At 43.9% G+C, this 15,910-nt stretch overlaps 1 protein-coding gene across 1 annotated transcript in view; it reads left to right on the plus strand.

The window, feature by feature from the left end:
* The window catches only part of LOC126152088 (glypican-5-like), a 1,110,366-nt gene that overhangs the window by 61,388 nt on the left and 1,033,068 nt on the right, over positions 1-15,910 (plus strand). Inside the window, exon 3 of the mRNA XM_049915984.1 lies at positions 11,407-11,612. Within this exon, the coding sequence (XP_049771941.1) occupies positions 11,407-11,612 (206 nt within the window). The remainder of the gene's footprint in view (positions 1-11,406; positions 11,613-15,910) is intronic.

Consider the following 15,910-nt stretch of genomic DNA (forward strand, 5'->3'; position numbering starts at 1 on the left):
CGCTCGGCCACTCCGGCACGCAACGATGATGATGTTGATGATGATATGATTATGATTCTGAATGGGTTACTGACGAGAATTAGTCTGATTTTTGCTGTAATCTGTTTAATTTGAATTTGCACGTACAACGCAAGCGAATAAGAGGCCAAGAAAACACCAAGTCAGTACTTAATGTCAAATTAAAATACTGTGGATGCCTATAATAATTTATTACGTCAGCGAACGCTTAGATATATAGAAATATTCGCTTCACAGGTTTTAGTTAATAGTTGACATCGGCGAATGTGCATAATACACAAAAACCTTCGTGCAGACAAACACATATAGTTAGGTATTTTGAATGTCACAGTCATTTTACAGTTCAATGAATGTACGTATCGTCACTTGATAAGTTTTTCACCATCTGACCATACGTCTAATCATTGAATTCTTAAATGACTTTATGATGTTGGAAGTGCCTAACTATATTTGTTTGCCAGTACGAAGCTTTTTGTGTATTATGCACATCCGCCGATGTCAACTATTTGCTCAATCCGTTAATGTAAATATTTTTACATATCTAAGAGATGGTTGACGTAATAAAATGGCTCTGAGCACCATGGGACTTAACATCTGAGGTCATCAGTCCCCTAGAACTTAAAACTACTTAAACCTAACTAACCTAAGGACATCACACACATCCATGCCCGAGGCAGGATTCGAACCTGTGACGTAATAAATTATTATACAAACATTCACAAGATACTTATAGATATGTTCCGCCTTTGCAACTAAATGAAAGACGGTTTGTTTTTTTCCATACGCCTTTCCCTTCTTTTACGTACGAAGAATCTTCAGTGACCTGTAATACATGTTTGTTTATATACACTATATGATAGAAAGTATCTGGACACCCCTAAAACACACGTCTTTCATTTTAGGTGCATTGTGCTGCCACCTGCTGCCAGGTACTCCATATCAGCGACCTCAGTAGCCATTAGACCACCTGAGAGAGCAGAATGGGGCGCTCCGCGGAACTCACGGACATCAAACGTGGTCAAGCGATTGGGTGTCACTTGTGTCATACGGCTGTACGTGAGATTTACACACTTCTAAACATCCCTAGGTCCACTGTTTCCGATGTAATAGTGAGGTGGAAACGTGAAGGGACATTTGTAGCACAAGAGCGTATAGGCAGACCTCGTCTGTTGACAGACAGAGATTACCGACAGTTGAAGAGGGTCGTAACGCGTAATAGGCAAACATCTATCCAGACCATCACAGGAATTCCAAACTGTATCAGGATCCACTGGAAGTACTACGACAGTTAACCGGGAGGTGAGTAAACTTGGATTTCATGGTTGAGCGGCTGCTCGTAAGACACAAATCACGCCGGTAAATGCCAAAAGACGCATTGGACGATAGAACAGTGGAATAACGTAGTGTGGAGTGACGAATCACGGTACGCAGTGTGGTGATCCGATGGCAGGGTGTGGGCATGGTGAATGCCCGGTGAACGTCATCTGCCAGCGTGTGTAGTGCCAATAGTAAAATTCGGAGGATATGGTATTATGGTGTGATGGTGTTTTCATGGAGGGGGTTTGCACCCCTTGTTGTTTCGCGTGGCAATATCACAGCACAGGCCTACATTGATGTTGTAAGCACCTTCTTGCTTCCCACTGTTGAAGAGCAATTCGGGGATGGCGATTGCATCTTTCAACACGATCGAGCACCTGTTTATACTGCACGACCTGTGGTGGAGTGGTTACGAGAAAATAACACCCCTGTAATGGACTGGCCTGCACAGAGTCCTGAACTGAATCGTACAGGACTCCTTTGGGATGTTGTGAAACGCCGACTTCGTGCAAGGGCTCAACGACAGACATGGATACCTCTCCTCAGTGCAGCACTCCGTGAAGAATGAGGTGCCATTCCCCAAGAAACCTTCCAGCACCTGATTGAACGCATGCCTGGGAGAGTGTAAGCTGTTATCAAGGCTAAGGGTGGTCCAACACCATATGAATCCCAGCATTACCGAAGGAGGGCGCCACTTTTGATCACATAGTGTATATGTAATATATGGATTGTGCAGTAGTTACAAGTATGTTACTGTGTTATGTTCCCTCATGTTACAGCCCTGTTTTTCAGGTTAGAAACTTTTGCAGCAGAAGTTCACTATGATTAAATTATCGTCTGGTGTTACTTACAATTTCCAGTGTTGTTAGGTCATGGGTTTTGCTCGGTCTCCATGCTCCAATTGTCCGTATTTTAAGCGCTTATTTGCCCACGTTTATTACAACAATTCACTTGCACTTTTTATTGTGTGTTAAACGTGTGTGTTTACAGTGTCTACTGTTCCTAACTGTCGCTGTGTATGTGTGGTTTATCATTTGTTCATTTGTATGTATGTGTGTGTGTGTGTGTGTGTGTGTGTGTGTGTGTGAGTGAGTGAGTGAGTGAGCGTGAGAGAGAGAGAGAGAGAGAGAGAGAGGTGTAAGAGGGGAAGATTAAGTCTCGTTACATTTTACATTACTATTCGTTATTTTTCTAGTGGCAAACATCAGCGATTTATTGTTTATTTTAATCTGATCATCAATTACTTTCTTTCTCATTGCAAGGGCTCTTTGTATACGAAATATGGTTAAAAAACCAAATCAGATCATGTTAGACCAAGGATTACATGCTTAATAGATTATTATATGATGCACATTTCGAGTTATTTATGTTTATTAAAAACACAACGGTGATGACCAGCTTAATATAGAAAACTGAACAAATTGCACGAAGAATACTGTTGTGTACACGTAACAAACACATACAGCGAATTAAAACTCTCCCTAACAAAAGTAACCAGAAAGAAAAAAACAACGGCGTACTACACTACAAAATCCACCCAAAACTAATAAATCTCACAAATAAAAAACTGACAAAGAAAGAAACACAGCTATAGAAATCGCTTGAGGAGAAATGGGGACTGTATGGGTGTTATGTAAAGACCCAAATGTTGTCAAGGTTGTTTCGACTGAGCTGCAGAAGATTCGCTGGGAAGACTCCCAAATGTTCAAATGTGTGTGAATTCCGAAGGGACCAAACTGCTCTAGTCATCGGTCCCTAGACTTACACACAAACTAGCTTATACTAAGGACAACAAACATACCCATGCCCGATGGAGGACTCGAAGGGAAGCCCCTACACAATCTCCATACAGTTCCGATCTCTCCTCTTGTGATTTTCGTCTTTTTGGAGTCATGAAGAAGGACTTTCATGGCCGTCGATTTGCTTCCGACAAAGATGTGCCACGCGTGGTTACAATCATGTTTCTATAGGCAACCGAAAATATTTTGCCGTGAAGACAATGATCGTCTCGTCTCACAGTGGGGTAAATGTACACGTATTAACATCTGCGGCGATTACTTTTGAAATAATGAACAGTTTACTTACTTTTTCCCCATATGTCTCGTTCATTCGTCTGCCCTTATACATTAATAAATGCAACAGGAGATTTTATACTCTCCCATTTGTTACTTGATGTCTACTGAAAGGGGTGTTCATGATACTCTCTCTAGATTTAAGAGAAGATGAAAATACGAGGTGCATTCAAGTTCTAAGGCCTCCGATTTTTTTTCTCCGGACTGGAAAGAGATAGAAACATGCGCATTGTTTTAAAATGAGGCCGTGTTCATTGTCAATACGTCCCAGAGATGGCAGCACCGTACGGCAGATGGAATTTTACCGCCAGCGGCGAGAATGAGAACTGTTTTAAATACTTAAAATGGCGACGTTTTCCTTACTTGAACACCGTGCAATCATTCGTTTTCTAAATTTGCGTGGTGTGAAACCAATTGAAATTCATCGACAGTTGAAGGAGACATGAAGTGATGGAGTTATGGATGTGTCGAAAGTGCGTTCGTGGGTGCGACAGTTTAATGAAGGCAGAACGTCGTGTGACAACAAACCGAAACAACCTCGGGCTCGCACAAGCCGGTCTGACGACATGATCGAGAAAGTGGAGAGAATTGTTTTGGGAGATCGCCGAATGACTGTTGAACAGATCGCCTCCAGAGTTGGCATTTCTGTGGGTTCTGTGCACACAATCCTGCATGACGACCTGAAAATGCGAAAATTGTCATCCAGGTGGGTGCCACGAATGCTGACGGACGACCACGTGGCTGCCCGTGTGGCATGTTGCCGAGCAATGTTGACGCCCAACGACAGCATGAATGGGACTTTCTTTTCGTCGGTTGTGACAATGGATGAGATGTGGATGCCATTTTTCAATCCAGAAACAAAGCGCCAGTCAGCTCAATGGAAGCGCACAGATTCACCGCCACCAAAAAGATTTCGGGCAACCGCCAGTGCTGAAAAAAATGATGGTGTCCATGTTCTGGGACAGCGAGGGCGTAATCCTTACCCATTGCGTTCCAAAGGGCACTACGGTAACAGGCGCATCCTACGAAAATGTTTTGAAGAACAAATTCCTTCCTGCAGTGCAACAAAAACGTCCGGGAAGGGCTGCGCGTGTGCTGTTTCACCAAGACAACGCACCCGCACATCGAGCTAACGTTACGCAACAGTTTCTTCGTAATAACAACTTTGAAGTGATTCCTCATGTTCCCTACTCACCTGACCTGGCTCCTAGTGACTTTTGGCTTTTTCCAACAATGAAAGACAGTCTCCGTGGCCGCACATTCACCAGCGTGCTGCTATAGCCTCAGCGATTTTCCAGTGGTCAAAACAGACTCCTGAAGAAGCCTTCGCCGATGTCATGGAATCATGGCGTCAGCGTTGTGAAAAATGTGTACGTCTGTAGGGCGATTACGTCGAGAAGTAACGCCAGTTTCATCGATTCCGGCTGAGTAGTTAATTAGAAAAAAAATCGGAGGCCTTAGAACTTGAATGCACCTCGTAAAGCTGCGCAGCAATACTCTCATAGCACTTCTCATACACTATGCGGCTGTCTTCTTCACGGTACTTTCTGCGAGACACGTTCCGTATTTCAGGACATCTCTTCACATTATTAACAAACAATTCCGCATCCAAACAGGCTGTTTCTATGACAGGCTCGCGGCAGCCATAGGTAGGGTTGCGAGTACGCATGCAGTGCCGTACACCACCACCACCTCTCTCTAGTTGGTGGTGCGTATACTCGCAGAAGGACTGCTGCTTGGCGGCGATCTCCATGATCTCTGCGAAGCAGCAGTGGATGCCAAGTACAATTCTGTCGCCGCGACGTGCTTCACTGTCTTGGTGCGGGTGCCTTCATTGCTTCACATGTACTGCTAAACGCACTCGGAATGACGCTGCGATTATAAATCGCTCGTGAGCATCGAGCCTTAGAGCGAGCGACTTCTGGCTGTCGCCGCGAATGCAGACGAATGTCAATGGTAATGCCGGTTGTGGTGGTGGTAGTGGTGGTGACGACGATGATGATAACACCCTCCAATGCCTGTAAAAAAGCAGAACGCGCGTCCTTTGAAACAAGCGTGTCTGTATTTTCATCAGGCAGAAGTTCGTTAATTGCGAGAACGGTCGTGCGGCTCTTCTGATTCTGTTATATGTTTCGACTTTGCGTTGGTTTACACGAGGATTTGCGTTAATTCGGCACTAAGGCAATTAAGCGATATTAAAGCGAAATTATTTTGCTGAAGGGCTAAAGATATTCTGTCGTTTTTTGTAGCATCATTCACTCCGTTTTATGACGAAATTAAATTTTAATGTTGCGGTTAAACGTGTGCGTTGTAAAGTGCACCGACTCATTAATGTCGCCCGCGTTTCTACTATTCATATCGTGCCTCGGTCTTAATTTTTTTCTGCGTTACAGAGTTCCGCATTTGCATCACACGTGTGAACGTTCCACTATTGATGGTGAGAGCTTTCGTTAGCGAACATTCGGGGTGGATTCAGGTTACGTTTTAGACGTTATTTCACTTTGAGAGTCAGAGTATTTTCCATAGCTACGTTTAACCATTTAAAAATAGCATTCGCCGAAGTCTAAAGGCGAATACATTCGCATAATTGACTAATGACATTGGCAGCAGCATTACTAACGACACTGAATGTACTAAGAAGTCAAACTATCTTCTGAAATATAACGTTCCTCTCTGCAGAAATGTCTGATGTACGTTCCCTTGAATCGATAAAGTGATAAGTTTACAAAAAGTAGTTAAACTCAGGTTCTTGTAAAGTGAAAGTTTTGTCTGTAAGTGCCTTTACAGAGCGGATGTAGTGCTGTTACGGTAACTCTACTTGCTAGTTTATTTCTCACATTGTCATGCTGTTATGAAAAGGAGCCTTTATATATTTTCGCTCAATTCAGTTACGTATTCTCAAAGGTCTCATTTACTCTGTATATCTCAAATATCTTTCTGTTGTCATTTTTTATTTAAACCAATGTTCTCTGGTGTTTCTTTAATCTGCGTAACATACGAGGTTTCAGATATTTGCACCAGTAATCAATTAACTGATAATAAAATTCTCTCAGAATCTAAGTAACAATAATGAATCATTTCAGAGCTCGAACGAATTATTACGTCTGTAGAGTCGTAGAAGACAGATCAGTGATTCTGATTAACCGTATGTTACTAAGACTTAATTGCTAAAGGTATTTTCATACTGAGTATTGGGATTCACGGACAATATGTCAATTTGTTTCCTTCTTGCCCCCCCCCCCACCTCCCCGCCCACCCTCTTTTCCTAGTCGAGATGGTTTTTCGGTGATTTTCTCCGTACACTGAATAAAATTTCGAGTACATAGATTCATTGTGTATGTGGTATGTGACAATAAATAAGAGCTAGTGTAGCGATGGTGAGATGGTGAGATCTGTGTTTTAATAGTGTGTTAATGTTAATGATCTACCAGCTACTATCATTCGTGCGCTTTATGCCTTATATGACACACTTTGATGACAGTACTTGACAGAAATTTCTTCCTCACGAGTCCCCTCACCCACGTCCTTAGACCTGCCCTCATAACCAGGGGTACTTGGTGTATTTTATCGCAATAGCGTATTTTTCAAATAGTAATTAACATAATTATCAAGTTTTGTTGGAATGCTCCGGGCGTTCCCGTGTTTTCATATGTCAGTTTGTTGCCGATACGTGCATCCACTGAAGTATTCTGGTGTGACTGTCGTTTTCAGAGAACCATTTCACGTCTTTATGCCAAATTCTAACCTATGAATTTATGAATTTACTCTCTTTCGTTTCGTTTCTGTTCGTTCTTGTCACTGATTAGACCATTCCACTGGTGGCAGCCCATTCACCTTGTATTACCTACAGTGTCTGGATTCTCTTGCATCTTTTGAAATAGCTAACATCGTGTTCGAGAGGAAGCACACTAGTGACCATTAAAACTGCAACACCATGAAGGCGGTATGTAACAAACGGAACACGCTTTAGATAAGTAAATAGTTAACATTTCAGCGCAGCCGCTCATTGTAAACAGGATTCACCCTGTCTACGTTTTGTATACAAGGAAAGACTACATAGTGGGTTTCCCAGTCAAAAATCACATTTGATTATGTCCCCTATGCGGAATCTCGTTAACTTGGTGGTCGTTAATGATTATTGGTTAATAAGGCAACCAATCACAAATACTTTTAAAATGCTTCATTTTAGTGCCTTAGCCGGGTTCGGGTTATCATGCCGATCTTCAGAAGGCTAGCGTACATTGTTTTCACCAGCAGCATGTTGTACGTACCAGCGACACAAAGCAATATTTTAATATTTAGCGCCACTTTACATGTAGCAAAAACAAGCTAATGAGCGTTTATTTACATTCAGGCGTAAACTGAAACGGTTTTATACACTTACAAATGCCCCAGTGGACAGCGCTTAATATTTATGACCGTAGCAAGATAAAGTAGCTGCAGAATATTTCAAACGAGCAAACGGTCCTGAAACCGAACACCACGTAGAAAATTTAATTGAACTTATAAACTGATAAAGCATATAGAATGAAAATCCAAAGATGAAATGCACAAGAACTATGGACGCAACCTAAATATCAAAAACGGTTGTTCAAATGTTCAAATGGTTCTGAGCACTATGGGACTTAACATCTGATGACATCAGCCCCTAGAACTTAGAACTACTTAAACCTAACTAACCTAAGGACATCAGACACATCCTAGCCCGAGGCAGGATTCGAACCTGCGACCATAGCGGTCGCGCGGTTCCAGACTGAAGCGCCTAGAACCGCTCGGTTACTCCGGCCGGCTCAAAAATGGTTCAAATGGCTCTAAGCACTATGGGACTTAATATCTGGGGTCATCAGTCCCCTTGACTTAGAACTACTTAAACCTAACTAACCTAAGGACATCACACACATCCATGCCCGAGGCAGGATTCGAACCTACGACCGTAGCAGCAGCGCGGTTCCGGACTGAAGCGCCCAGAACCGCTCGGCCACAACGACCGGCTGTCAAACATAAAACTGGCCCATCGATTATGCAGAGCAACTGTCCACATATCACTAAGCCACATGGCATTCTCATTTCTGTTAAAATTAACCACGTGGTTATATGTTTCGATGGCTTCTCTGACTAGCTGTGGATAATAGTTTGTCATTTTAGATAAAATTTTGGTTTCGGGAATCTTTGCTTCTTATCTCTAACAAGGGTTATCTTTCGCCATCACGCGTAAACTTCGACCACACCCCCTTTTTACGCTGTTTATGTCTGTCTTCAACGTCCGACTCATCATTCAGCAAGACTCAACAGAACAGCGAGCGCATTTGAAGATGTGTAACGCATCTTGGGACGAAACATTGCCCTCGGACGGCAGGCGCAGATGAACGAGGACCACACAACCCGTAAGATGTGCCAACAGCCAAGGCATCCATTCGTGAAAACCTTCATTGTGTGAACCAAAATTTCGTTAACCGTCCTGGTGTAGAAATTTTAGTGTCAACTGTGTGTGTTAGTCAGTTAATACGACTTCAGTTGACGTACCGGGTGATCAAAAAGTCAGTATAAATTTGAAAACTGAATAAATCACGGAATAATGTAGATAGAAAGGTAAAAATTGACACACATGCTTGGAATGACATGGGGTTTTATTAGAACCAAAAAATAGAAATGTTCAAAAAATGTCCGACAGACGGCGCATCATCTGATCAGAATAAAAATAATTAGCATAAAAAAGTAAGACAATGCAAAGATGATGTTCTTTACAGGAAATGCTCAATATGTCCACCATCATTCCTCAACAATAGCTGTAGTCGAGGAATAACGTTTTCCGGCCGGTGTGGCCGTGCGGTTCTCGGCGCTACAGTGTGGAACCGCATAACCGCTACGGTCGCAGGTTCGAATCCTGCCTCGGGCATGGATGTGTGTGATGTCCTTAGGTTAGTTAGGCTTAAGTAGTTCTACGTTCTAGGGGACTGATGACCACAGATGTTAAGTCCCATAGTACTCAGAGCCATTTGAACCATTTGAATAATGTTGTGAACAGCACTGTAAAGCATATCCAGAGTTATGGTGAGGCATTGGCGTCGGATATTGTCTTTCAGCCACCCTAGAGATGTCGGTCGATCACGATACACTTGCGACTTTAGGTAACCCCAAAGCCAATAGTCGCACGGACGGAGGTCTGGGGACCTGGGAGGCCAAGGATGACGAAAGTGGCAGCTGAGCACACGATCATCACGCGCGCAAGACATCTTTCACGCGTCTAGCAATACTTTGTGTGTTTTTTTTTGTTTCTAATAAAACACCATGTCATTCCAAGCATGTGTGTAAATTTTTGCCTCTCTATCTACATTATTCAGTGGTTTATTAAGTTTTCAAATTTGTGCTGACTTTTTGATCACCCGGTATGTGTTGTTGTTGTTATTGTGGTATTCAGTCCTGAGACTGGTTTGATGCAGCTCTCCATGCTACTCTATCCTGTGCAAGCTTCTTCATCTCCCAGTACCTACTGCAACCTACATCCTTCTGAATCTGCTTCGAGTATTCATCTCTTGGTCTCCCTCTACGATTTTTACCCTCCACGCTGCCCTCCAATACTAAATTGATGATCCCTTGATGCCTCAGAACATGTCCTACCAACCGATCCCTTCTTCTGGTCAAGTTGTGTCGCAAACTTCTCTTCTCCCCAATCCTATTCAGTACTTCCTCATTAGTTATGTGGTCTACCCATCTAATCTTCAGCATTCTTCTGTAGCACCACATTTCGAAAGCTTCCATTATCTTCTTGTCCAAACTATTTATCGTCCATGTTTCACTTCCATACATTGCTACACTCCATACAAATACTTTCAGAAATGACTTCCTGACACTTAAATCTATACTCGATGTTAACAAAAATGGTTCAAATGGCTCTGAGCACTATGGGACTTAACATCTATAGTCATCAGTCCCCTAGAGCTTATAACTACTTAAACCTAACTAACCTAAGGACAGCAGACAACACCCAGTCATCACGAGGCAGAGAAATTCCCTGACCCCTCCGGGAATCGAATCCGGGAACCCGGGCGTGGGAAGCGAGAACGCTACCGCACGACCACGAGCTGCGGACTCGATGTTAACAAATTTCTCTTCTTCAGAAACGCTTTCCTAGCCATTGCCAGTCTACATTTTATATCATCTCTACTTCGACCATCATCAGTTATTTTGCTCCCCAAATAGCAAAACTCCTTTACTACTTTAAGTGTCTCATCTCCTAATCTAATTCCCTCAGCATCACCCGACTTAATTCGACTACATTCCATTATCCTCGTTTTTCTTTTGTTGATGTTCATCTTATATCCTCCTTTCAAGACACTGTCCATTCCATTCAATTGCTCTTCCAAGTCCTTTGCTGTCTCCGACAGAATTACAATGTCATCGGCAAACCTCAAAGTTTTTATTTCTTCTCCATGGATTTTAATACCTACTCCGAATTTTTCTTTTGTTTCCTTTACCTCTTGCTCAATATACAGATTTAATAACATCGGGGAGAGGCTACAACCCTGTCTTACTCCCTTCCCAACCTCTGCTTCCCTTTCATGTCCCTCGACTCATATAACTGCCATCTGGTTTCTGTACAAATTGTAAATAGCCTTTCGCTCCCTGTATTTTACCCCTGCCACCTTTAGAATTTGAAAGAGAGTATTCCAGTCAACATTGTCAAAAGCTTTCTCTAAGTCTACAAATGTTAGAAACGTAGGTTTGTCTTTCCTTAATCTTTCTTCTAAGATACGTCGTAAGGTCAGTATTGCCTCACGTGTTCCAGTGTTTCTACGGAATCCAAACTGATCTTCGCCGAGGTCGGCTTCTACTAGTTTTTCCATTCGTCTGTAAAGAATTCGTGTTAGTATCTTGCAGCTGTGGCTTCTTAAACTAATTGTTCGGTAATTTTCACATCTGTCAACACCTGCTTTCTTGGGATTGGAATTATTATATTCTTCTTGAATATGTGTAGCCAGTGTTAAATATGGCCGTACAGCATAAGCACTTTACTATATCTTACACTGGACCCACCTGTTGTTGCAGGCCGCGAGCTGACCGTGTGCGTGTCCGAGGCGTCGTGCTGCACCCTGGAGATGGAGGCGGCGCTCCAGCGGCTGGTGCGCAGGGACTTCCAGGCGCTGCTGCACCACAACTCCAGGTCGCTGGAGGGCCTGCTTGTCTCCGCCGCCAACACTATACGAGGTCAGTCCGCGCCCTGCGCCAGCGGTCGTGCAGGAGCCGTAACCCTACGCGGCTCATTCATTCATCTGAAAAGATTAAGAGAAAGCTCGCTGCACAGTGAATTCCACACGCCAAAAGTCAATAATTACTTTACGCTGCGTGTGACCTGGTAGTCAATGGAAGGCAGGATTCGGTTACGATTGTGGACGGGGCCGTAATCAGTCACTATTGGTTGCCTTTTACAGTTACAAAAGATTTATTTTAAACCAGTGACTCCAGACTCAACAATAAATAAAAAAAATACGACACGTTATTTGTTGTGGGTTGGCAGGAGAGCCAACATCGGGTACTAGAGGAAGCCGAAAGGCACGCGTTTTAGCTCACGCAGGCTGGCGTGAGGTCTGGAACAGGACAAGGAAAAACAAGGACTTTAGAAAAACGGACGTAGATGGTGGAATATTTAACTTTAATCCATTAATGATGAGCGTCGCTCTTGTCGGTACATGATTACAGTATCAATAGTAACTGGTACTGGCGCCTTGCTAGGTCGTAGCAAATGACGTAGCTGAAGGCTATACTAACTATCGTCTCGGCAAATGAGAGCGTATTTTGTCAGTGAACCATCGCTAGCAAAGTCGGTTGTACAACTGGGGCGAGTGCTAGGAAGTCTCTCTAGACCTGCCGTATGGTGGCGCTCGGTCTGCAATCACTGATAGTGGCGGCACGCGGGTCCGACATATACTAACGGACCGCGGCCGATTTAAAGGCTACCACCTAGCAAGTGTGGTGTCTGGCGGTGACACCACATTATTAATGAAGGAATGAACAACCGGCCTACCATCAAGAAGACTGTCAAAACTACGCGCCCTACCGGACAGCAGTGGCAGGGTGAGGAAACGTGCACTGCTATTACATACACCTACCCCCAGGGCAGGTAACTGCGGCGGTAGCGGCCACCAGGCAAGAAAAATTTCCGCTGGTTGAACTTAACAATTGCAACAAGTTGAACGCAGTAAATAATAGTAAGAAGTCGAGAAATGCTAATCAGATCCGTCTTCCCCAAGCACTTCACTCGCTGCTCTTCTCCTCGGCGACACTACGAGCAGCAACACGAACCCAAGTCACGGGAGAATCGCGAGATATCACAATGGTGGAGGTTTCTCTACTTGGATTGAAATGCACTCCTCTTAAGGCTTGCTGGATACGGTTTACGACGAGGTCGTGCACCCTCGTGACCACAGACCTTCCATCCGGCAATCCATGCGTACCACCAGCGGTCCCGGCGTGTTTTGGCACTGCGCGAGCCTACCTTCTCCTGAGTCCCCAACCGAACTCTCACACTCACACGACCCGGAAAAACAACGACGTCGCCCCAAAGATAGGGCAATAGTTACTACATATCTATAACCGCCGCTGCTACCACTAGCGGACAGGCACCGCTTGCGAAACCGAGTGGCACCAGTCAACACGAGAAGAAGACAAGCAACCGCAACCATGCCAACGAAACGATACCGTCTGGCCTCCAAATGGCTCTAATGGCTCTAAGCACTATGGGACTTAACATCTATGGTCATCAGTCCCCTAGAACTTAGAACTACTTAAACCCAACTAACCTAAGGACATCACACACATCCATGCCCGAGGCAGGATTCGAACTTGCGACCGTAGCAGTCGCGCGGCTCCGGACTGAGCGCCTAGAACCGCTAGACCACCGCGGCCGGCTGGCCTCCAACTGAGGGCGGAAACCTACAAACAGCACCAACGTGGGCCGCAGCACGGTTCACTACCTGACAAAAACATGAAGCGCGAAGAGCGCACAATCGTATGACAATGTAACTTCGTACATGCAAACTCCATCGACAGGTACGTAAATGATTAGAGGTGCAGTTCTCTGTGTCTGGTAGAACAGCCGCCAGAGTGCATTAACTTTATTTGGATCTAATGTTGTTACTAGGCCTGATAGAGGTAAATGGCGCGAACAGCGTCAGACGCTGAGTGATGACTCTGAAGCGCACGAAGATGACGCATGCTCGTGTGAGACAGTGCTATCAACACCTGACGTAGTTTCAAAGTGCCACCATTGTGGGTCTGCATTTGGCCACCTGGTTCGAATCGTGGAGTATCAAGATTTGTGGGGCATTTGCATAACGGTGGCGCGATGTTGGACAGCAGGGGAACGTAAGGGCAGGCATACTCGCTGTCAAGGTTTCGGTCGACCAAGTCGACACTGCACGCACTAAGCACATCCTAACTCCTTCGCACCCGCACCCTCCATACGAGAAGAAACAATAGACTCCCTGCAAAATTCTGTTCAGTTCCTCACCATTGCAGCAGCCAGACAAGGGAATTACTGTCTGAAACGTAGACTGGCCTTAGCACCACAAGAAAAAGGTATGCGTGACCGGGGAGTATGGACTAATGAGGAATGACAGCGCATCGTGTTGAGCGATGAATTGTAGTTCTGTACTGCCACGAATGACCGATATCGACCAGTATGGTGGTGCCCTAGCGAGAGGTCCCATTCTCCCAATGTTCAGGAGAGGCACAGCGATGTTACTCCTGGCTTAATCTTGTGGGGAACCATCGGTTATCACTACAGGTAGTGTGACTGAGGGAGCTGTGATGGCACAGCCGTGCGTCACGCACACCCTGCGTCTTCGTGTGTTACCTCTCATGCCAGAGCATGGTGGTGCCATATTTCAACAATAGAGCACTCTTCCCTATGAGACAGGCGGCGCACCGCGCATCATCCACACAACCCCGAAGATATCAAGCTCAGATAAATGCGACAACTACTGCACAGTCGTCTTAACGGCTCATGCATCTAGGCTGCTGACAAGAATAATATACAGAAAGATGGAAAAGAAAATTCAGTATCATTATGCATTGAGGAAAGGTAAAGGCACCAGAGAGGCAATTCTGACGATGTGGTTGATAATGGAACAAAGGCTAAGGAAAAATCAAGACATGTTCATAGAAATAATCGACCCAGAAAAAGCGTGCGATAATATATATATGTACAAGGTGTTCGGGATTCTAAGAAAAATAAGGGTTAGTTATAGGGAAAGAGGGTAATACACAATATTTACAAGAAGCCAGACGGAACAATAAGAATGGAAGACCAAGAAACGAAGAGCTCCGATTAAACAGGATGTAAATCATCGTTGTTTCGCCACTACTGGTCAGTTTATACATCGAAGAAGCAATAACGGATGTAAAAGAAAGGTTCAAGCGTAGAATTAATACTCAAGATGGAAGGATACCAATGATAAGATTCATTCATGACATTCCTATCCTTGGTGAAAATGAAGGAGAGTTACAGAATTGGTTGAATGAAATGGAGTGTGTAATGAGTCCAGAATGTGGACTGAGAGTAAATCGAAGAAAGACGAAAGTAATGAGAAATAGCAGAAATGGGGAACACCGAGCAACTGAACATCAGGACTGGAGATCACGAAGTACACAAAGTTAAGGAATTCTGAAACCTGGGCAGAAAAACAACCAGTGATGGACGAAGAAAGTAGGACATAAAAAGCAGAACAAAAGTGGCAAAAAGGGCATTCCTGGCCAAGAGAAGTCTACTAGTATCAAACATTGGCTTTAATTGGAGGAAGAAATATATGATGATGCACGTTTGGAGCACATCATTGTACGCTACTGAAACATGGACTGTGGGAAAACAGGAACAGAACAGAATCGAAGCATTTGAGAAGTGTGCTACAGAAGAATGTTGGAAATTAAGTGTGCTGATAAGATGAGGAATAAGGAGGTTCTTCGCAGAATCGGCGGGGAAAGAAATGCATGGATAACACATACGAGAAAAGGGACAAGTTGATAGGACATCTTTTAGGACCAGTATAACGAAAAACCAATCCAAAGATGCAAATTTTACTCCTTTTATTTAAGCGATGACTTGTTTCGGGCCGAGACTTACAGTCAAATCATCGTAAAATAGTAAAAAATGATATTTCCGGAGATGTGAAAACCATGGCTTTCGGAAATAGCGTTTACGACTATGCTACGATGATCTGAAAATGGGTCTCGACCTGAAACTAGTCATCAAGTGCATAAAAAAAAATTAGCAACTTTTGACCTGTTTTTCGTTGTATTGATTAACAGAAGTTGCTGATCCACAGCTACTGCAGCATGCTGGAAGTTCGTACATCTGTTAATACCTCAGGGAACAACTTCCATAGTACTAGAGGGAACTGTAGACGGTAAAAACTGTAGAGAAAGACAGAAATTGGAATACATTCACTAAATAATTTATGTGGTAGGTTGCAGTTGCTACTCTGAGTTGCAAAGGTTTGCTTAGGAGA

This window comes from Schistocerca cancellata, chromosome 2 (assembly GCF_023864275.1).
Source record: "Schistocerca cancellata isolate TAMUIC-IGC-003103 chromosome 2, iqSchCanc2.1, whole genome shotgun sequence".
Lineage (NCBI taxonomy): Eukaryota > Metazoa > Arthropoda > Insecta > Orthoptera > Acrididae > Schistocerca > Schistocerca cancellata.